The sequence below is a fragment of the Dictyostelium discoideum genome, assembly GCF_000004695.1.
Source record: "Dictyostelium discoideum AX4 chromosome 1 chromosome, whole genome shotgun sequence".
Taxonomy (NCBI): Eukaryota; Evosea; class Eumycetozoa; order Dictyosteliales; family Dictyosteliaceae; genus Dictyostelium; species Dictyostelium discoideum.
Genome location: NC_007087.3, coordinates 4,807,920 through 4,830,532, shown reverse-complemented (window position 1 = coordinate 4,830,532; position 22,613 = coordinate 4,807,920). Strand labels below are relative to the sequence as shown.

The following is a 22,613-nucleotide window of genomic DNA, read 5'->3' as shown; positions in this document are numbered from 1 at the left end:
GCTGTCAAATTATTTATTAAATATTTTTAATTGGGCATAGTATGTATATGATGATGTCAAGTAGATAACTGTTTTTGTTGTTTCTATTAGCTGTTGCAATAGCTTCCAATAGTAGTAGTTTTTTTTTTTTAATTTGTTTTTTATTTTTTTTATAATTTCATCTGTTATCATTACCACATTTATATGGTAAATAATTAATATTGATCAATTATAATATTTTATTTTATTTTAATTTTTAAAATATTTTTTTAAAATATATTTTTTTTTTGTATAAATAGAAGTAATAATTTTTTTTTTTTATCACTTCATTTTTTATAAAATAAAACAAATAAAAAACAAAGAAAAAAAAAAAAAAAAAACTAAAAAAAAAAAAAAAACCAATCAAATATTTATTTATTAAAATTGCAATCATGAATAAAATATATTTAATATTAATTTTATTCACTTTTGTTGGTATAATTTTAGGTATGGATTAAATGTTTTGTTTTTAATTTTTTTTTTTTTTTTTTTTTTTTTTGGAAAAAATTTACTTATTCTAATTATTATTTTTTTTTTAGCCAACGTTGAAAAAGCTGAAGTATCATGTACATGTGATGAAAATTGTAATGATGGTAATAAATGCACTTTGGATAAATGTAATAACGGTTGTTGCTCAAATACACCAATTAATATCAATGATAATGATGAATGTACCGTAGATACTTGTAATCCAAAAACTGGTATTTCTCACACCCCAGTAAACTGTGATGATGGTAATTCATGCACAGCTGATAGTTGTTTATGTGGTAAAGGTTGTCAACATGTTCCAATTGCATGTGATGATAATAATGCATGTACCGTAGATTCTTGCTCAAATTCTACAGGTTGTTGTCATACACCACTTTCATGTGACGATAATAACCCATGTACTGTTGACTCATGCTCAAACTCAACCGGTTGTTGTCATACCCCAATCAATGTTGATGATCATAACGCATGTACTGAAGATAAATGTACTCAATCAGGTGGTGTAACCCATACTCCAATTGCTTGTGACGATAAAAATGCCTGTACCGTAGACTCATGTTCAAATTCAACTGGTTGTTGTCACACCCCACTTTCATGTGATGATAATAATGCATGTACCGTAGATTCTTGTTCAAATTCAACTGGCTGTGTCCATACCCCAATCAATGTCGATGATCATAATGCATGTACTGAAGATAAATGTACCCAATCAGGTGGTGTAACTCATACTCCAATTGCTTGTGATGATAAAAATGCTTGTACCGCAGATTCTTGTTCAAATTCAACCGGTTGTTGCCACACCCCAATTACATGTGATGATAATAATGCATGTACCGTAGATTCCTGTTCAAATTCAACTGGCTGTTGCCATACTCCAATCAATGTCGATGATAACAACGCATGTACTGAAGATAAATGTACTCAATCAGGTGGTGTAACTCATACTCCAATTGCTTGTGATGATAAAAATGCCTGTACCGTAGACTCATGTTCAAATTCAACTGGTTGTGTCCACACCCCACTTGCCTGTGATGATAAAAATCCATGCACAGTAGACTCATGTTCAAACTCAACTGGCTGTTGCCATACTCCAATCAATGTCGATGATAACAATGCATGTACTGAAGATAAATGTACTCAATCAGGTGGCGTAACCCATACTCCAATTAATTGCGATGATAACAGTAAGTTTTTTGGAAATTTTTAAAATCCTAAAATTTTAACTTTAATTTAACATTTTTTTCAATACTTTATAGATAAATGTACCGTAGATTCATGTTCAAACTCAACCGGCTGTTGCCATACCCCAATGTCTTGTGACGATAATAACCCATGTACTGTTGACTCATGTTCAAATTCAACCGGCTGTGTCCATACCCCAATCAATGTCGATGATAATAACGCATGTACTGAAGATAAATGTACTCAAAATGGTGGTGTAACTCATACTCCAATTGCTTGTGACGATAAAAATGCTTGTACCGTAGACTCATGTTCAAATTCAACTGGTTGTTGTCACACCCCATTGAAATGTGATGATAATAATGCATGTACAGTAGATTCTTGTTCAAACTCAACTGGTTGTGTCCATACTCCAATCAATGTCGATGATAATAACGCTTGTACTGAAGATAAATGTACCCAATCAGGTGGTGTAACTCATACTCCAATTTCATGTGATGATAAAAATCCATGTACCATTGATTCATGTTCAAATTCAACCGGTTGTGTCCATACCCCAATGTCTTGTGATGATAGAAACCCATGTACTTCAGATTTTTGCTCATGGGAAAAAGGATGTCAACATGTTGCACTCTCATGTAATGATTTCAACGCATGTACAATGGATTCATGTTCCAATTCAACTGGTTGCACTCATACCCCAATTGCCTGTGATGATAAAAATGCATGTACCGTAGACTCATGTTCAAACTCAACTGGTTGTGTCCATACCCCACTTACATGTGATGATAATAACCCATGTACTGTTGACTCATGTTCAAACTCAACCGGATGTTGCCATACCCCAATCAATGTTGATGATCATAATGCTTGCACTGAAGATAAATGTACTCAATCAGGTGGTGTAACTCATACTCCAATTGCTTGTGACGATAAAAATGCTTGTACCGTAGACTCATGTTCAAATTCAACTGGTTGTTGTCACACCCCACTTTCATGTGATGATAATAATGCATGTACCGTAGATTCCTGTTCAAACTCAACTGGCTGTGTCCATACCCCAATCAATGTCGATGATAATAATGCATGTACTGAAGATAAATGTACTCAAAATGGTGGTGTAACTCATACTCCAATTGCTTGTGACGATAAAAATGCTTGTACTGTAGATTCATGCTCAAATTCAACTGGTTGTTGTCATACCCCATTGAAATGTGATGATAATAACCCATGTACCGTAGATTCATGTTCAAACTCAACTGGTTGTGTCCATACCCCAATGAATGTTGATGATAATAATGCCTGTACTGAAGATAAATGTACTCAAAATGGTGGTGTTACTCATACTCCAATTCGTTGTGATGATTTAAATTCATGTACTGCTGATTCATGTTCAAATTCAACCGGTTGTGTCCACACTCCAATTAATTGCGATGATAATAGTAAGTTTTTTTATTTAAAAGAAAAAAAAAAAAAATTTAACAAATCAAAATTTACTAACTAATAAATTAATAATTTATACAGATAAATGTACTGCTGACTCATGTTCAAACTCAACTGGCTGTTGTCACACCCCAATTTCATGTGATGATAATAATCCATGTACCGTAGATTCCTGTTCAAATTCAACTGGTTGTTGTCACACTCCAATCAATGTTGATGATAATAATCCATGTACCGAAGATAAATGTACTCAATCAGGTGGTGTAACTCATACTCCAATTGGATGTAATGATAATAATGCATGTACTGTAGATTCATGTTCAAATTCAACTGGTTGTACTCATACACCAATGAAATGTGATGATAATAATCCATGTACAATTGACTCATGTTCAAATTCAACTGGTTGTGTCCATACCCCAATGAATTGCGACGATGGTAACTTCTGTACTCTTGATTCATGTTGTTCAACTGGTTGTACTCATACACCAATTATTATTGATGACAATAACCCATGTACAGTCGACTCTTGTTGCAATTCAACCGGTGTCGTCCATACTCCAGTGGATTGTAATGATAACAATGTCCTTACTTGTGATTACTGCAGTATCAAACAAGGTGGTAAATGTATTCATGTTCCAATGACCCAATGCAAAACATTTGGAAAATGTGGCGATGATTTATAAATAATATTTTAAATAATTATATAATTCATTTTTTAAAAATGAACAACCAAATATTTAATTTCTCTCTTTTTTAAAAAAAAAAAAAAAAAAAAAAAAAAAAAAAAAAAACTCTCTTTAAATATATTTACAATAATTATAATAATTATAAATATACACTAAATAAAATTTTAATTAAAATTTTTATTAAAAAAAAAAAAAAAAAAAAAAGAATTCCATCTTTTTCCTTATTTTTTGTAAATTATTTTTTTTTTTTTTTTGATTGATATTTATTACTTGGAAAAAAAAAAAATTATTTATTGTTATTACTTTTTTGATCGTTTTAAATAAAAAAATATATAACCATTTTTAGTTGAAAAAACTTGATTTCTATCGGTTGAAGAAACTTCAGAGTCATCAAATTGTTTCCAAGAGTTATTTACATTCATACAACATGTATAATGTCCAATATCAAGCGTACCATCATGTTTTACTATACTTTGAAGTGAATAATTTACAGTTTGTTTTTTTGATTTTAAAATGATTTCTTTTAGAGCACCATTATCAGTATTGACCATTTCTTCCAATTTTTCATTTTGTATTTCATTTTTAATATTTACATTTTCATTAATTATTTCTTTTTTTACATTTACTATATCAAATTCTTTTTTATCATTTAAACTTTCTTTTTCTTTTTCATTTTCATTTTCTTTTTCTTTTTCTTTTTCATTTTCTTTTTCTTTTTCTTTTTCTTTTTCTTTTTCTTTTTCTTTTTCTTTTTCTTTTTCTTTTTCTTTTTCTTTTTCTTTTTCTTTTTCTTTTTCTTTTTCTTTTTCTTTTTCTTTTTCGTTATTATTATTATTATTATCATTATTTACATTCCCATCATTATTTTCAGGGATATCGATTGAATATTGATCTAAAACTATAGATTCTAGTGGCTCAGTAATATAGTTATTCTTTAGAAATTTATTTCTTGAAGTATCAAATTTAAATCTTTTCAAGTGTAAAACTAAAATATTTGGCACATTTGAAAATACTTTTACTATTTTTGATTTTTCATGTTTACATTTTGAACACTTTCTTTCAATGATCTCTTCTTTTAAATATTGTTCAACTAAATCACTAAGATTTAAATTCTTCTCTTCACTTTATATAAATAAATAAGTATTAATATCTAGAATATACTTTTTTAAAAAAAAAAAAAAAAAAGAAAATATATTTTGCATACCTAAAGGAATTTTTTGGAACATTTAAAGATAGATCATTAAAAACTTCAACAGAATATTGAATATCATTGCATTTACAGCATTGTAACATATTTGTTATTGATGATTTGAAATTAGCAGTTATTGGACAAATATCTTTAATGATAGAATTTACAGTTTCATTCAATTCTTTAATTTCTTTTTTTTTAATTTTTTCAATTTCTAATGATTTCTCTGCCTCATCTTCTTCGCTATCTTTATCGCTATCCTTATCCCCATTCACTGTGTTATTGCTAGTTGAAGAATCATTTGAAGATTGTAGAGTTAATGAAATATTATTATTTGAATAATTATTATTATTATTATTATTATTATTATCATCACCACCACCAAATTTCTTTATTAAAAATGATTTAAATTGTTCTTCTAATAAATCTAAAAATGAAACTAAAAATTCATGAGCATCATGTTGTGAGTAACCTTTAAAATATGGTATTAAACTATCAATACAATCTTTTAAATCCTCTGTGTCAACCCCAATATCTCTACTATATCTTGATTTAAATAATAATAAAGATGAATATAAATCATCTTCGTCATCATTCACTGAATCCCAAACTTTTAATAATTGGTTATATAGTTTAATATCATCTTTAAAATATTGATTCTTTACGCTTTAATAAATATTAATATTAATAAACTATTTATTGAAACAAAAAAAAAAAAATATATATTCACTTACTCTTTAATATCTCTATATAATTTTTTAATACCAAAAAGTGATTGTAAAATTGCATTCATATAACAACTAAAATTAAAAAAAAAAAAAAAAATACAATTAGTAATTTTCTATTAATTTTTTTTTTTTTTTTTTAACACTCACGTATTTCCAAGGTTATTTAAACCTTTGTGTTTTCCTGATATCGCTAAGCTACTCTTACTACCACTACCACTGATACCATTACTACTACTAAAAATACTACTATTACTACTACTACTATTACTATTATAGTAATTACTGTTTATAGATTTGGAACTTGATGATGATTCATATGTTTCTTTTCTTTGAAATTTGTTATTATCAGCTATTTCATCGTTTCTTTCCCTTTTTTTAGTTAAATTTGTTTTATTTACAACTTCTTCAATTTCATCGTTATCACCAATATCATTAAAAATACCAAAATCATAGTTGTCCGTGTTTTCTTTGGTTTTTATAATATCATATTGTTTCCGAAAAAATTCGTAATTCTTTTTTACATCGATGGTGTTGTTTGAATTTGATTGTGTTTCATTTGAAGTATTCGATTTTATTTTATTATTAATATTAATATTATTATTGCTGTTGTTGTTATTTTGTTCGGTTATTTTATTTCCTAAATTGCCAAATACAAGGTTATGTCTTTTTTGAAATAATTCATTTGTTGTATTTGATTTCCCAGCAATAGATTTTAAATTACTATTTGATAAAACAGAGAATTTTGATATTTTAGAGTTGGTGCTACCACCTCCAAGTGAAAATGAAGGTTTATTACTACTACTACTACTATTATTATTATTATTATTATTATTATTATTATTATTATTATTATTATTATTTATTGTAGTTTCACAATGAGATTGAAATTTACTATTATCTATATATTTACAACCATATATATCTCTTAAGAATTGTTTAAACTCTGGCCATATCTCTTTAGAAATTTCACCTTTAATTGTAACTTTATGATATCCACTTAAAAAATAAATCTCTATAGTTTTGAAACAATCATTTTCGTCAATGTCATCTATATCATTACCATTTACTTTAAAACTTTTAACATTGTTTTGAAAAGGTATCTCTTTACATCCCCATTTTTCAATATAAAGTGCAATTTCACCTTCATCTTTTATTTTTTTTTTTAAAAAAAAAAAAAAACAAATTAGCATTTTTCTAAAATATTATTAAACTATTTAAATAAAATAAAACTTACCATTCTTTTCAAAAGAAAAACCAGATTTATAAAAAATAAGAGATGCTTCTAAAACATTTTTTTGAAAAATATATATATCAAAACCTGAAGTTTTAAAACTATCCATATGTAATTATCTATTTGATTACATGTGCAAAGAAAAAAAAAAAAAAAAAAAAAAAAAAAAAAATTTTATTTTGTGAAAAAAAAAAAAAAAAAAAAAAAAAAAAAAATAAAAAATAAAAAAGTTTTTTCTCCTTAATTTGTTTTTTTGTTGAAAATGAATAAAAAAAGTAAAAAAAAAAATTATTGAAATCCAAAAAATAATTTAATTTAATCCAGTTTTTAATTTTATTTTACATTATTTTTTATTTTTTATTTCATTTCTTTAATCTTCATTTTTTTTATGATTTGGAATTGGATTTAAATAAGTTTGATATAGTTTTTTTATTAATAAGAAACTCCAATAACTATTTAAAAAGAATTGAATTCCACACTCTGTTATGAATACCAATGATTTATCCATTGGAAAAACGTCCCATCTTTGAATACAACCATAAACTAAATAAATATCAAATGGTAATCCAATAATACATCTTGATACTAAAAATGTAATTACAAATGCACCCAATGACCAATTATAATATTTTGATTTTGAATTTACAACCTGAATGAATCCTTTCATATTTAATGGAATTGTACTAATTTCTGTTATTAATAAAATTGCAACAATTGGAACAAAACATGGTCTTCCATGTGGTAACTTTTTTATTTTTTCATTTTTTCATTTTTTCATTTTTTTTTTTTTTTTTTTTTTTCATATTAATATAAAGATCACCTATTTTATTTAAAAAAAAAAAATAAAAAAAAATACTTACAGCTACATAAATATTTGAAGATAAACCCATTATTGCATGAATAATCATTGGAGTTCCAACTAATTTAGGATCTTTATAACAAATTATTAAATCCCAAATGAAATAACCAGAAGAAATTGACAAAACCATTAAAAGTGAATCATTTTGAAAATAAAAAATATCACCATACTAAATATTTAAATTATTAATTAGAAATGTTTAGAGAAAAAAAAAAAAAAAATTATATATATATTGTTTAAATAATAATTACTTTAAATGATTCAACAGCTGAAATTATACAAAATGGTAAAACTAAAAATGCATGTATCATTGAAACTACTCTTTGATCCCATTCTAATTTTTTTTTTTCTGTTAATGTTGTATATGCTTTTTTAACTAATTCTCCAAAAAAGTTCTCTGTAATATAACTTGACTTTTTATATATAATGAAAAATATTATTGAAAAGAAAATTGAATTCCTATAGTATAATGAATTACTAAATTCATAATCAAATTTTATATTATCAATTCCATTAATTGATGACATTTATTTTTTTTTTATTTATTTATTTATTTATTTATTTATTTATTTATTTATTTATTTATTTATTTATTTATTTATTTATTTAAAATTATATTATATTTATTTTTATTTTATTTGTTTTGTTTTTTTTTTTTTTTTTTGTAAATAAAAAATTTTAAATTAAATTTTTTTTTTTTATATATTTTTTTTTTATTTTTTTTATTTTTTTTTTTTTTTTTTATTGTTTTAATAACACTATTTATTATGAAAAACACACATATTTTCACACAAAATTTTTTTTTTTTTTATTATTTTAAAATTTTTTTTTTTTTTAATTCTCATTTTTAACCCATTTTTGGATCTGGATGTTGCAATAATTTTTTTTTTTTTTTTTTTCATTGAATTAATTAGTGATAACACGTCAACCCAAAAATGAAAAATGAAAATATGAGATATTTTTTTTTTATTTTTTTTTATTTATTTATTTATTTATTTATTTATTTTTGTTGTTCCTCTTTAATTTGTTGTTGTTGTTTATGAATTAATTCCAATTTTAACTCTAATAATTTTGAAATATTTTCTAATTGATCTCTTTCTTTTGCTTGTTTAATCCAATTGGAAGTTAATTTTGAAAGGTGATGATTATCGATGTTTGTTGATGATTTTGAGGATTGTTGTTGAATGGATTCCATTTCTTTGATAGCAGAGGAGAGATTATTTTTTCTTAAGTGATCTTCAGCACGAGCCAAGATAGCATCATAATCATTACCTTGAACCATACCTTTCTCTGGAATGATAAATAAAGAAGCCAACTCTGAGACTGCTTTACCAAGCAAAGAATTATCATTTGGATCGATTAATTGAGACTTTCTCAATTTCTTTGCAATATCTTGGAATTGATTATTCAATGTATCGAGAGGAATGACTGGCTTCTTTTCAAATCCTTCTGGTAAAGTCGAGAGTAATTCCTTAATCAACTGATCATAGTTTGAAAGATCTGTCAAATTCTTGAACGATCTAACGAGCAATCCCTTACCATTAGCACCGTCGATAGCTGATTTATCATGTAAAAGTTTTTGAAGATCCACAATGCATTGAGTCAATTGAGTGATTGCCCTCTTCTCCAATTCAGATTGTTTAATAGATTCAGCCTGTTGTTTGAAAATATTGATAAGATTTGATTTTTGTTTTTCCAATGTCTCTTGAAGCACTGCTTGGTTATCAAATACCTTTGACTTTATGAATTGATCCATATCCTTTAACTTTTCATCCAAATCCTTATTCAACTCTTCAATAGCTGCATCTAATGATGATCTATACTTTTCTCTAATCTCTTCCTCTACTCTCTTTAACTCATCATCTTTTCCATTGATAAGTTTATCAAAATCAACTTTTAACTTCATATTTTCAGAAATTAATTTTTCAACTTTCTCCAAATATTGTTCTTCAAATTTCTTTAATACATTTTCAACTTTTTCTTCAGCTGATTTAACTTTCTCTGGAATAATTGATAATACATTATAATTAACATCTAATGAATCGACTAAAGATTCTTCATTTCCATTTTCAATATTAATATTATGATTCTTTAATTCATCTGATGTATTAATAATGATTGAAGTAGTTGTTGTATCATCATCATCATCATTGCTATGAGTGAATTTCTTTAATGCATTTTCAACTGTTTCTTCAGCAGATTTAACAGCTTCTGGAATAATAGATAATACACCATAATTAACATCAAGTAAATCTGGTAATGACTCTTCTTCATTTTGTTTATGTTCTTCAATTAATTTTGAAATCTCATCACTAATACTAACACCAGTCTCTGAATCCATTTCTCTTTCATCTGCATTGATTTCATCATCATTTGAATGTGCATATTTATCTTGAACTGATTCAATTAATGATACCAATTCATTTTTCATTTCTTCTTCATGATTTTTTATTGATTCTATAATATTATCTTCTAATGTAGTATTTTCTACTCCTACTTTTTCTTCTTCTTTTTCTTCTTCTTGTTGATGATGTTGTTGTTGTTGTTGTTGTTGATGTTGTTGTTGTTGATCAGATTCTTTTGATTCTTTTGATTCTTTTTCAATATTTAAATTTTCTCTTTGTGAATCTTGATGTATTTCTTTCATGATTTTTTTAAATTTTTCAACTTCTTCTCTTTGGTATGGTAACTTAGAAGAAAACATGAAATCTTGATTATCCCAAGCTTTGTATAAATATGCACTAATACCACCAACCAATACTAATGCAATTAATGGTTTAAAACCAAATGGTTTTGATGGTTCTGGATCTTCTTTCATACTAAATGATGAATAATATCTTTTTTCATAATTATTTTCATTGCTTCTACTACTACTACGACTATTAATATGATTAAATTTGGTTTTGCCTGATAAAGGTGAAGAAGATTTTAAAATAGTTGTTGAAGATTTTAATGCTATTTTATTAATTTTAAGAAAACTCATTTTATTTTTCTTTTTTATTTATTTAATTAGTTTAATAATAAAATAAAATAAAATAAAATAAAAAAAAAATTAAAAAAAACAAAATAAAAAAATAAAAAAATAAAAAAATTGGAAAAAAAAAAAAAAAAAAATGGAAATGTTGTGGGACTACTGAAGTAAAAACAATAAAAATTTTTTTTTTTTTTTTTATTTTTAATAATTACAAAAATAGCAGTAATAGATTTGGGTGATATTATTTTGTGTTTAGTCAATCTTATTAAGTGCTAATTAGCAAGATATTTATAAAAATACTGAAAATAATTATTTTGTTTTATTTTATTTTATTTTTTTTTTTTTCTTTTTATTTTTTAAAAAAAAGATATTTTATTAACACTCTACGACTAAAAGTTTGGTCATAAATTTTTTTTTTTTTTTTGGTCATTATCATTATTTTTAAAAACTTTGAGTTTCTAAAAAAAAAAATAAAAAAAGATCATAACAGTAAAGGAAAAAAAAAAAAAAAAAAAAAATAGTAATAATAGTAAATTTGAAACCTAAATAGGGAATTTGAATGTAATCATTACTTGTTGAAATTTATTCTATGTGTTGCTTTTTTTTTTTTTTCATTTTTTTTTTTTTTTTTTTTTTTTTTTTTTTTCATTTTTTCTGAATTTTTTTATTTTATTTTATTTTTTTTTTTTTTTTTTTTAAATTTTTTTTTATTTTTTACTTCATACCAACCGATAAAAAAAGAAAAAAAAAAAAAAAAAAAAACAAAATAAAAATAAAATAAACATCCTTTGTTTTATATAGAATACACATACACACACACACTCACTCACTCACTCACTCTCTCACACCTTACATATATTCATATTCTTTGTACATATAAAAAAAACATACAAGTTTCTTTTATATAGTACACACCAATTGATATTTCTTGTGTTTTCTTTTTTTTTATTTTTATTTTTTTTTTTTATTTTTTATTTTTTTAAATTTTCTACTACTATCACTTTTTATTTTAAAGGAAAAAAAAAAAAAGAAAAAGAAAAAGGATTATATCACATATATATATCCAGAGGAAATTTATAGAAATAAAAGGGCATGATCATGTACATATACAATAGTAATATATCAGCACTAAAAAAATAAATTATACACATCTTAAGCAGGTTAAAAGGTAGGTAAATTAAAATAGTTTTCTTTTTTTTTTTTGTTCATATTTATATTTTAATACTAATTTTTATTATTATTATTATTAATAATATTATTGTTATTATTATTATAGTCGTAAAAATAAACAACCACAACAACAACAACATCATACACACCTCAAAAATATAAACACACACATACATTCACATAACACCTACATACATACACATACATACATATATATAGAATAAAATGAGTGAAGAAAATAAAAAGAGTAGTAGAAAATCTGTAGCTAGAAGGGCATTACCAAAGAATATATTAGAATCTCCAGTAATTTCTAGTACTAGCATTGATATAAGTTCAGTTAAAACAGAGCCTCCACCTTCTACACTTTTTAAACAGTTGGACTTTACAAATTTATTTGGTTCACTTAAATCAGAGACACCTACATCTACCACTTCTACAACAAACACAACAGTAACTGCATCAACAACAACAACAACCACCACCACTACCACAACATCATCATCGTCGTCATCATCGTCGTCATCATCATCAATCAATACAACAACAGTAAATAACATATCATCAAACAATACTTCAACATCTATACCATTAAATTCTCCAAAACAACCAACTACAACATTAACATCCAAACCAAATACACCAATTCATGGTGGTATAATAAAAGATTCACAACTCCCAAAGATTTCATTGGAAGCTGATTCACCGACCATTCAATCATCATCAATGAACGGTGGTGAAAATAAAAATGATAGCACTCTTGTTCCAATTTCAATATTAAATAACAATAACAATAACAATAGCAATAATAATAATAATAGTAGTAATAATAATAATAATAATACAGGTAGTACTAACGCAGCCTCAAATACCACTTCCACAAGTGGTATAAATAACAAAGATCATAAAGATCGTAACAATAATAATAATAAATTACCAACTGATAGAGATATGGAAGATATACCTGATAAACCACCAATATTGTCATCTAAAAAGAATCATTCAACACCACCAACATCATCTCTCACTATAGCAACACCAAACAACAACAACAACAACAACAACAACAACAACAACAACAACAACAACAACAACAACAACAACAACAACAACAACAACAACAACAACAACAACAACAACAACAACAACAACAACAACAACAACAACAACAACAACAACAACAACAACAATAATAATAATAATAACAATAATAGTAATAACTCTGCACCATCTGTTACTACACCAAGAAAAGGTAAAAGTAAAACAAAAACTCCAATTCAAACCTCTCAAAATCATATAGAAAAAGAAAAAGAAAAAGAAAAAGAAAAAGAAAAAGAAAAAGAAAAAGAAAAAGAAAAAGAAAAAGATAAAGATAAAGATAAAGAAAAAGAAAAAGATAAAGAAAAAGAAAAAGATAAAGAAAAAGATAGGGAAAAAGATAAAGAAAAAGATAATAAAGAAAAAGATAATAAAGATCAAAAGGATAAACATCACCACCATCATCATCACCACCATAGTGAAAAAGAGAAAGAAAGAGAACAGCAAAAAGATAGAGAACAACAAAAAGAAAAAGAAAGGGAACAACAAAAAGATAGAGAACTTCAACAACAACAACAAAAGGAAAAAGATAAAGAGCAAAAAGAGAGAGAAAAAGAATTTAAAGAAAAAGAAAAAGAAAAGGAACAAAAAGAAAAAGAAAAAGAGAAGGAAAAAGAGAAGGAAAAAGAAAAAGAGAAAGAGAAAGAACAAAAAGAAAAAGAAAAACTTGAAAAAGAATTAAAGGAAAAAGAAAAGGAACAAAAAGAAAAAGAACAGCAACAACAAAAGGAAAAAGAAATAATTCATAAAACGGTTTCAAAGAAAGCAGCAGCAGCAGCTGCAGACAAATTAAAGGCAGAGAAAGCCAAAGCAGCAGAGAAAGCCAAGGCAGCAGAGAAAGCGAAAAAAGAAGAGGATGAAGAGGAGGAGGAAGATGAAGATTCCGATGATGACTCTAAAGAGTCGGTAATTAGATGTATTTGCAATAACAACATCGATCAAGGTTTAATGGTTCAATGTGAAACATGTGACAAATGGCAACATAGTATTTGTTATGGTATAAAGGGAGCAAATAATGTACCAAAACATTTCTATTGTGAACAATGTGAATTGAAAATTATGGATTGTACATGTGGTAAGAAGGAATGTTTGGTTGGTAAGATCATTCAATGTCTTTCTTGTCATAATTGGAGTCATCTCTCTTGTGTTCAATCTAAAAATACAAGAGATATACCAGATCCATTCACTTGTCATACCTGTGAGAAATTGGATAACTTGGAGAGTAATTTAGATATCGATGAATCAACAACACCATCACGTTTAGGTCCAAATACACCAAATGCTAAAGGTGGTCCAGGTGGAAAGAAAAGAAAATCAACTTCAACTGGTCCAAATAATAGAAGGAAGAAACAAACTACTACTACCACTACTACCACCACCACCTCAAATAGTACACCTGCTTCACCTATTGCTGTAGGCGCAAAGAAACCTGCAGCTTCTACAGCTCAATCATCAACACCATTACTTTTAGAAGAATCAATATTACCACCAGCACCACCACCACTTACATCATCATCATCATCATCATCATCATCATCATCATCATCATCATCATCATCATCATCATCATCATCATCATCATCATCATCATCATCATCTACCACAACAAATTATCAATCCCCATCCATATCATCTACAACTCTAAATACAGGATCACAAACACCAAAATTAAAATCAGAAACTTTAATGAGTGGCGAAGTAAATATGGAAATAGATACCAACAATACTCCATTATTATCATCCTCTTCATCACTTGGGGAGAATATTACCACAAATCCAGATAGTGGTAAAAATACTCCAATGTTAGATTCTGACAATGGGTTCCCAAGTTTATTAAAAGATTTTGATGTAAATTCTAAAAATATTGGTTTCACCTATATTGAAGATACTATGTCAATTAATGCACTCAAAGAAAAATTCAATTCTATTGATATTGAACAACCTTCTCCATATTTTCAAACTGGTTTGGATTTATTCTCTTTTTTAAAATCAAATTATATTAAAAGTCAATTTATTGTAAGTAAAATTATTATTATTATTATTTTTTAAAAAAAAAAAAAAATATATAAACTAACCAATTATTTATTTTATAATTAGGATGATTATTGTAAAAGAAAATCTATTAAACAATTAAAAGAAGTTGGTAAATTATGTATTTATAATTTAACAGTTGAAGATAATATACTATTTCAAAAGTATTGTTTATTATTTATAGAGATTAATGAAAAGGATAGAAATGATTTTAAAAAGGCGATTTCATTATTATTGGAAATAGATGAAAGTAAAGTTAATACCTATATGATTCAGTATGCTCATGAATTATCAAAACAAATTGAAAGTAACTATAATCAAATTCAATATTACCAACATAGTTCATCATCATCAGACCACCACCACCACGACGAAGAAGATGAAGATGAAATGAAAATTGATCAAGATGAAATATCCAAATGGAAATCAATTGGTTTGGAGAATAGTTTCGATAAGGATTTCATTATTCCAAATGATATTCCATCCAATTTAATAGTTGAATCAAGTAAAATTAATAGAGATTTTGATAAAATTATATTTGGTAGATTAAATTCAAGACCTTTACTTATTAAAAAAGAATTATCAAATAATAATAGTAATAATAATAATACCACCTCAAAACCTTTAATTATTAAAAAAGAATCATCAAATAATAATAACAATAATAATAATAACACCACAACTACAACCACAACAACCACAACAATTGAACAACAACATCAACATCAAAAACCACCACAACAACAACAATCTCAACCACAACAAATTTCATCAGAACAACCACAAAAAATTATATTATCAAAATTAGGTCAAAATGAAAATACATTCATTGGTGAATGTACAGGTATATTCAAAAATCAAATCATTGATATAAAGAATGAATGGGTTGATTCAAATGGATTCTTACTCAATACAATCAATCCACAAATCCTTATGTTTAATTCAACCTATCAATCATTCAATAATACTTCATATTTAAAAAACACATATAACCCAAAGGAAAGAGATCTCTGTATAGACGCTAGATCTGGTTCCGTTTGTAAATTTATAAGAAGATCATGTTTACCAAATTCAAAATTTCAATTTAGTAATATAAATATAAATATAAATAATAATAATAATAATAATAATAATAATAATAATAATAATAATAATAATAATAATAATAATAATAATAAAAATAATTTAAAAGTTTCAATTTTTAGTTTAAGTCAAATAGAAAAGAATCAAGAGATAACTATCGATTTTGACTATCCCTATAAATGTTTAAAGAATAGGATCTATTGTGCCTGTGGAACCTCAACATGTTCTGTCTCGATTTGGTTTAATGAAAGAGCTTCATTTGGAATTAAAATGTTAGAAATGTTAGGTGAAACTGTAGATCCAGAATTAAAGAAAAGATCATTAGAATGCACAGAATTATATCAACAACAAATAAAACAAGAATTACAACAACAACAAAAACAACAACAACTACAATTACAACAACAACAACAACAACAACAACAACAACAACAACAACAACAACAACAACAACAACAACAACAACAACAACCACCACAACAATTACAACATCAACAACAACAAGAATCACAACAAGAATTACAACAACAGCAACAGGTAAAACAAGAAGGACAAATAATTGAAAATGATGATAATTTTGATAATAATAACGAAAATGAAGAAAATAATGTAGAAAAAAATATTAAAGAAGAAACATCAACAACAAATATGGCGACACCAACCCAAAAGAAGAAAAGAAAAGGTAAAATGTCATCATTGGAAATGGATTCCATTTTTTTCAATACACCTTCTGATAAAACCTCTAGAGAGGATAGAAAATTACAACAAATCATTCAGAATTTCGAACAATTAGAGAAAAAAGAAAAAGAAAAAAATAATAGAAAAAATAGTAATAATACAAGTAATAGTAATAGTAGTTCAACTGATACATCACCATCATTACTATCAACAACAACAATCTCAACTACTCAACAATCATCACCAACCACATCAACTACATCTAATAGCAATGGTAATGTTTCACCAAAATCTACAAAGAAAAAGAAACCAACCGATTCATCTCCATCAGATGAAAATGAAGATATAGAGATGAATGAAAAAACACCAACCACTCCAACATCTGCCCCAATCTCGGCATCATTATCATCTCCACCAGATGATGAAGGAAATAAATCTAAATTTGGAAAGAAAGCATGGTTAGCCGAATTCAAGCAAAAGGAAAAAGACTTACCATGTATTAAAGAAGAAGAAAGAAGAGCTGATGATAGTGATGGACATCAAGAAGAGGAAGGTTCATTACCAAATGATGAATCAAATAATACAAATAACCAAACCAACTCACCAAATAATACAAATAATAGCAACAATATCAACAACAATAGTAGTGGCAGTATAAACAATAAATTGAATGATCAACCTCCACCACCACCACCAAATCAACCACCACCACCACCACCAAGTCAACCACCACCACCACCATCTCCACATCATCATCATCACTCTGATCAACAAACTTTATCTAAATCATCCTCTGGTTATCCACATGAAAGGGAATTAAGAAATAGTTATACACCATCACAATCACCAAATCAATCACCATCAATGAAAGGTGGGTTATCATCTTCAATAGGTGGATTTAGGGATCCAATCGATCAACCATATCGTTTAAATCGTGAAAGAAGTGGTGATATGGGATCATTAAGAGAAAACAGAGATAATCGCGACTTGCCATTAAGAGGAGATCCAAGAGATCAAGTTAGAGAACCAAGGGATTGGGATAGAAGAGGTGACAATTGGAATTCATACAATGACAGAGATCAATTCTCTGGCGATAGAGGAGGAGGAGGAGGAAATCGTTATGGAGGAAGATTCAAAGATGATCATTGGGATAGCCCACACAGAAAGAGTGGTTGGGATAATAGTTTAAGATATAACAACGATAAAAATAGAATTCCATATGATAGAAACGTTGATAAAAGTGGTTGGGATAGAAGACCAAACTACCCAAGAAATGGTTTTCCTTCGCCACCACTCTCTTCCTATCATAATGATGACTATGATATGGATGGAAATGAACCATTACCATCACAACAATCACAATCACAACAACCATCAACTTCTTCAACTTCTTCGACTTCATCTTCCTCATCAACTTCTCAAACAAATACTAGCGGTACCAATAAATCAAACCCTCCAACACCTTCATCAAATAAATCACCACAACTATTAGATTCACCTTCAAGCTTTAAATATAGTAATAATAACAATAACTTAAATAGCAATATAAATAATACTAATAATACAAATAATAATAATACTAATAACAATAATAATAATAATAATAACAATTTTTATGGTAATCAAAGGGGACCAAACTATAACCAAAATAGGTCCGGAAACTCGCCAACTCTTCCAGATGAATATGATCAACACAACCAATGGGGAAGAAAACCTTATTTCAAAAGAAGATAAATTTTGTTTAAAGTTTAGTTTCTTTTTACAATTTTTAAATTACTAAAAAAAAAAAAAAAAAAAAACACAACAATAACACTTTAAGAAAAAGAATAATAAAAAAACAAAAAAAAAGTTGTACAAATAAAAAAAACAATTTTATTTATTTATAAAAATTTTTCTCTTTTTTTTTAAGTTTCTGCAATATTGCCAATTGTGTCATACTTTGATTTTGACAAGAAAAGAATTGAGTTTGATAAACCATTTTATAAAATCTTGAGTTATAAAAAAAGATTAGGAAATTGAATTATTGGATAATTATAAAAGATAATTAAAAAATTGGTGAGTTAAATTATAATAATAATTAAATAGAGAATGAAAATGAAAAAAAAAAAAATTTCAAATTTAGTCAAAAACCTTGTTATTTTTTTTAATTGATTGTAATTTTTTGTTTTGATATGAAAAGAAAAATAAGAAGAAAAATATGATGGTTATAATTACCAATTCTACTACTCTTTACACGTATGAGGGGTTTTTTTTTTTTTTTTTTTTTTTTTTTTTTTATCAATAATATAATAAAATAATAATAGAATATCATTAATGATCTCCATAAAAATTGAATTTTCTATCGTTCATGCATATTAATAAATTTTTATATTAAAATATGATATTCTTTTGGTATTTTTTTTTTTTTTTTTTTAGTAATATCAGGAAAAATTTATTATTTATCAATAACCAAACACCAATCAAGTGAAGGGGAAATTGTTGTTGGAGAATTTTCATCAATTTTAATTGCCATATGTCCACCAAATAAAGTTGAGTTGTATTGATTGGGACCTTCAACCAAAAGAATTGGAGAAGAAAGATAACCATTTAAAGCCATATGATAACCTATTCTCAACCAAGTATTAGGATTTAATAATCTTTTTTCCCTTCCATTGGACCAATATTGTTGATTATCAAATATACAAACACTTTTTTTATTAAAAATTGAAAAAACTGTAATCCATCCATTTATAATAGGCCCACCACTTATTGCATTTTCTTTAGCAATTAATGACCACCATTCAATATTTGGTTTACCTGATGCTGTTAAAATGAATTCATCAATGATTGGATGAAGCATTGATACCCATTCACTCATAATTGGTTTATTAGTTACCTCTTGTCCCTCCTCTTCTTCCTCTTGGTTTTTATTTTTTATAATATCAAATTCTTTCAATCTTTCAATTCTTTCTTTTAAATTTAACCAATCATCAACAGTACCAAAAAGAGTAACACTTGGTAAACCACATCTTGTATAACATTTAAAATCGAAAAAAGATTTTACAGTTGACATTAATGCAGATGCGAAAACAACTTTATCAGTTTGGGTGGTTGTTGAAAAATTTGGTATTATCCAATCACGAATTGATGGATCTTTTATATTTTTTTCAATTTCTTTACTAATTTCTAATGTTAATTTATCATGAGGTGCTTTTAAAATTGGATAGTCAGTTTCAACCATTAATAATTTCTTTCCCTCTTTAAAGTCTACCAACTTGTCTCTCAAATCTTGTGCATATTTATTAATAAAAGTTGAAAAATTATTTAAAATTGCCATCCAAATATCATCAGGACGTATATTTAAATGATGGTGTTCTGAAAATGCTTTGATAGCAGAATGAAAAAATGAATTACAACCAATAAATTTAGAGTTTTCATTTAAACTTGAATTTATTATTACTTTTTCTTTTGCTTGTTCAACTGGTTCACCAATTACATTACCCTCTTCATCTAACTCTTCTGCTATTTCTTGATAATTCATTATTGAATCTATTGAAAAATCTTCATATTTAACTTTACTTTTTATTGTATTACAAACATTAAATGTTATTGAATTATTAGTTTCTTCTATAATTATATTATCATCATGTTGTTGTTGTTCCATTTTTTAAATGATTTTTTTTTTTTAAAATTTTTTTTTTTTTTCAACATTTTTTTTTTTTTTTTCTGTTAATTAACTGGAAATTTCCAACTTTTTATTTCAATTAATTCTATTTTTATCACAAAAATTTAAAAAAAAAAAAAAAAAAATGAAATAATTAAGAACTATAAACAACTTTATAAATATTGTACAAAATTAAAAGCTTTTTATTTTTTATTTTTTTTTTTTTTTTTTTTTTTTTTTTTTTTCTTTTTTTTTTTTTTTTTTTTTTTAAAAAAAAAAAAAAATTACTATAAAACTATTGTGATTGGTGTATTATTAAATTTTATTTTCATATATATGTTTATGATTTTTGAATTTTATATTATTGACTATTATTATTATTATAATTATTACTGATTAATATTTTTTTTATTTTTTTTATTTTTTATGATTGATTAATTAATTAATTAATTAATTAATTAATTATTATTTATTTAATAAATCAATTCAATTTGAGTATATTTGTTAAGAGCACTAATTAATAAGAATAAATCATCTTCAATTTCCAAATCATCCCAAACTTTAGTGAAAAAGTCTAAAGAACCCAAAAATGCAAAAGTATTACGAATGAGTTGAATATTGTGTGGTCTAAAGAAAGGAGTGAGTAAGGTTACAGTTTCTTGTTCAGCTTCTTTCAAGGCAGTAGAAGCCTTCTCCAAGATTACAACGAGATCAGCGGCTTTCTTTACACCATAGTATCTGAAAGCACGATCTAAATGATTGAAACCGTCACGTAAAGCTCTATCAACCTTTGCCAAATCACCAATTTGAATTGCTTTAGAATCAATGTAGAAAAACACTTTGATTAAAATCTTTAGGATATTCTTCTCCATTTCATTTGCTTTCTCTTCATTTGAGACTCTCTTAATGATCTTTTTAACTGATCCAATCAATTCACGACCCTCTTCTGGAATCAATTTCTTTAAACCACTCTTACCAACTCCTGAACTAGCGATCTTACCTGAAATATTCTTTTTTGCTCTAAACATTATATCATTTCTACCTTCTCTCTTTGCAACTGCTGAATCAAATGTTGGACATCCTGAATTCTTTTTACCAGTTGATCTTTTAACATTTTCTAACCATTTATTATATTCTTTAAATAATATAAATAATAATAATAATAATAATTATAAAAAAAATAAAAAAATAAAAAAAATTATTAATATGTTTAAATTTTTTTTTTTTTTTTTTTTTTTTTTTTTTTTTTTTTTTTTTTATATTAAAAATTATTTACCTTGTGATGTATTTGCAGAGAAAAGAAAAGCTTTATTATGTGAATCTCTAATTAAAAATGAGTTTGGTCTATTTCCTGCTTCTTTTGGGTTGGAGTCTAAAACTGAAAATTCTAAATCTATACATTTAAAGTCTTCATCTTTATCAGTTTTATAAATATAAATACCACCATCAACTAATCTGACATATCTATTCTTCCATTTTGAGAGTGATGATTTTTTAACAAAATCTAAAATACCTTCTTGATTAATTTCAATTGTAATTGCCTCCATTCTATATATTATTTATTTATTTATTTATATTATTTTATTTGTTTTTTTATATTTTTGTTTTTTGCTTTTTGTTGTTATTGTTATTGTTATTGTTGTTGATGATTAATTAATTAATTAATTATGTGTAAAAAAAAAAAAAAAAAAAAGTAATTATACAAAAATTTTGTTTTCTTGTTTGTGTTTAATTTTATATAAAAATTTTATGTTTAAAAAATCTATAAATAGAAAATAATTATATTAATATATTTTTTTTTTTTTTTTTTTTTTTTTTTTTTAATTTTGTTTTTTTTTTTTGATTTGGTTGATTTGATTTAAAGAGAATGTGGTATTGGAAAAAGAAATTTTTAAAAAAAGAAAAAAAAAATTCCCCAATAAAGAAAATAAAAAAAAAAAAAAAAATTAAAAAAAAATAAAAATAAAATAAATTAAAAATTTAAATGCGTTTGTGTCAGATATATTGAGAAAATTTTTTTAAAAAAAAGAAAAAAATTAAAAAAAAATAAATATTTAATGGGATTGGTGATTTATATAAATACATACAAATTTTAATTTTATAATAAAAAA

At 25.5% G+C, this 22,613-nt stretch overlaps 7 protein-coding genes across 7 annotated transcripts; 2 read left to right on the top strand and 5 right to left on the bottom strand.

Annotated features, from left to right (window-relative positions):
• Nucleotides 1-410: 410 nt before the first annotated feature.
• On the top strand, nt 411-3,818 carry ecmB (extracellular matrix protein ST310; the record flags this gene model as incomplete). The annotated part of the gene is made up of 4 exons (XM_641693.1): nt 411-465; nt 558-1,691; nt 1,764-3,131; nt 3,214-3,818. 4 exons carry the CDS (start codon nt 411-413, stop codon nt 3,816-3,818), a joined length of 3,162 nt encoding a protein of 1,053 aa, XP_646785.1.
• Nucleotides 3,819-4,120: 302 nt separating this feature from the next.
• On the bottom strand, nt 4,121-7,078 carry DDB_G0270416 (peptidase C19 family protein; the record flags this gene model as incomplete). Its single annotated transcript, XM_641692.1, has 5 exons — nt 4,121-4,943; nt 5,026-5,676; nt 5,745-5,810; nt 5,886-6,885; nt 6,973-7,078. The coding sequence occupies 5 exons, from the start codon at nt 7,076-7,078 to the stop codon at nt 4,121-4,123; spliced, it is 2,646 nt and encodes an 881-aa protein (XP_646784.1).
• A 261-nt stretch (nt 7,079-7,339) lies between these two features.
• tmem56C (TMEM56 family protein 3) lies at nt 7,340-8,355 on the bottom strand (the record flags this gene model as incomplete). The annotated part of the gene is made up of 3 exons (XM_641691.1): nt 7,340-7,714; nt 7,830-7,997; nt 8,080-8,355. 3 exons carry the CDS (start codon nt 8,353-8,355, stop codon nt 7,340-7,342), a joined length of 819 nt encoding a protein of 272 aa, XP_646783.1.
• Nucleotides 8,356-8,828: 473 nt separating this feature from the next.
• On the bottom strand, nt 8,829-10,811 carry DDB_G0270412 (hypothetical protein; the record flags this gene model as incomplete). Its single annotated transcript, XM_641690.1, has 1 exon — nt 8,829-10,811. One exon carries the CDS (start codon nt 10,809-10,811, stop codon nt 8,829-8,831), a length of 1,983 nt encoding a protein of 660 aa, XP_646782.1.
• Nucleotides 10,812-12,197: 1,386 nt separating this feature from the next.
• On the top strand, nt 12,198-18,593 carry DDB_G0270410 (PHD zinc finger-containing protein; the record flags this gene model as incomplete). Its single annotated transcript, XM_641689.2, has 2 exons — nt 12,198-15,083; nt 15,165-18,593. 2 exons carry the CDS (start codon nt 12,198-12,200, stop codon nt 18,591-18,593), a joined length of 6,315 nt encoding a protein of 2,104 aa, XP_646781.2.
• A 700-nt stretch (nt 18,594-19,293) lies between these two features.
• DDB_G0270408 (hypothetical protein) lies at nt 19,294-20,502 on the bottom strand (the record flags this gene model as incomplete). Its single annotated transcript, XM_641688.1, has 1 exon — nt 19,294-20,502. The coding sequence occupies one exon, from the start codon at nt 20,500-20,502 to the stop codon at nt 19,294-19,296; it is 1,209 nt and encodes a 402-aa protein (XP_646780.1).
• Nucleotides 20,503-20,975: 473 nt separating this feature from the next.
• DDB_G0271086 (hypothetical protein) lies at nt 20,976-22,049 on the bottom strand (the record flags this gene model as incomplete). Its single annotated transcript, XM_641687.1, has 2 exons — nt 20,976-21,637; nt 21,779-22,049. The coding sequence occupies 2 exons, from the start codon at nt 22,047-22,049 to the stop codon at nt 20,976-20,978; spliced, it is 933 nt and encodes a 310-aa protein (XP_646779.1).
• Between the last annotated feature and the right edge of the window lie 564 nt (nt 22,050-22,613).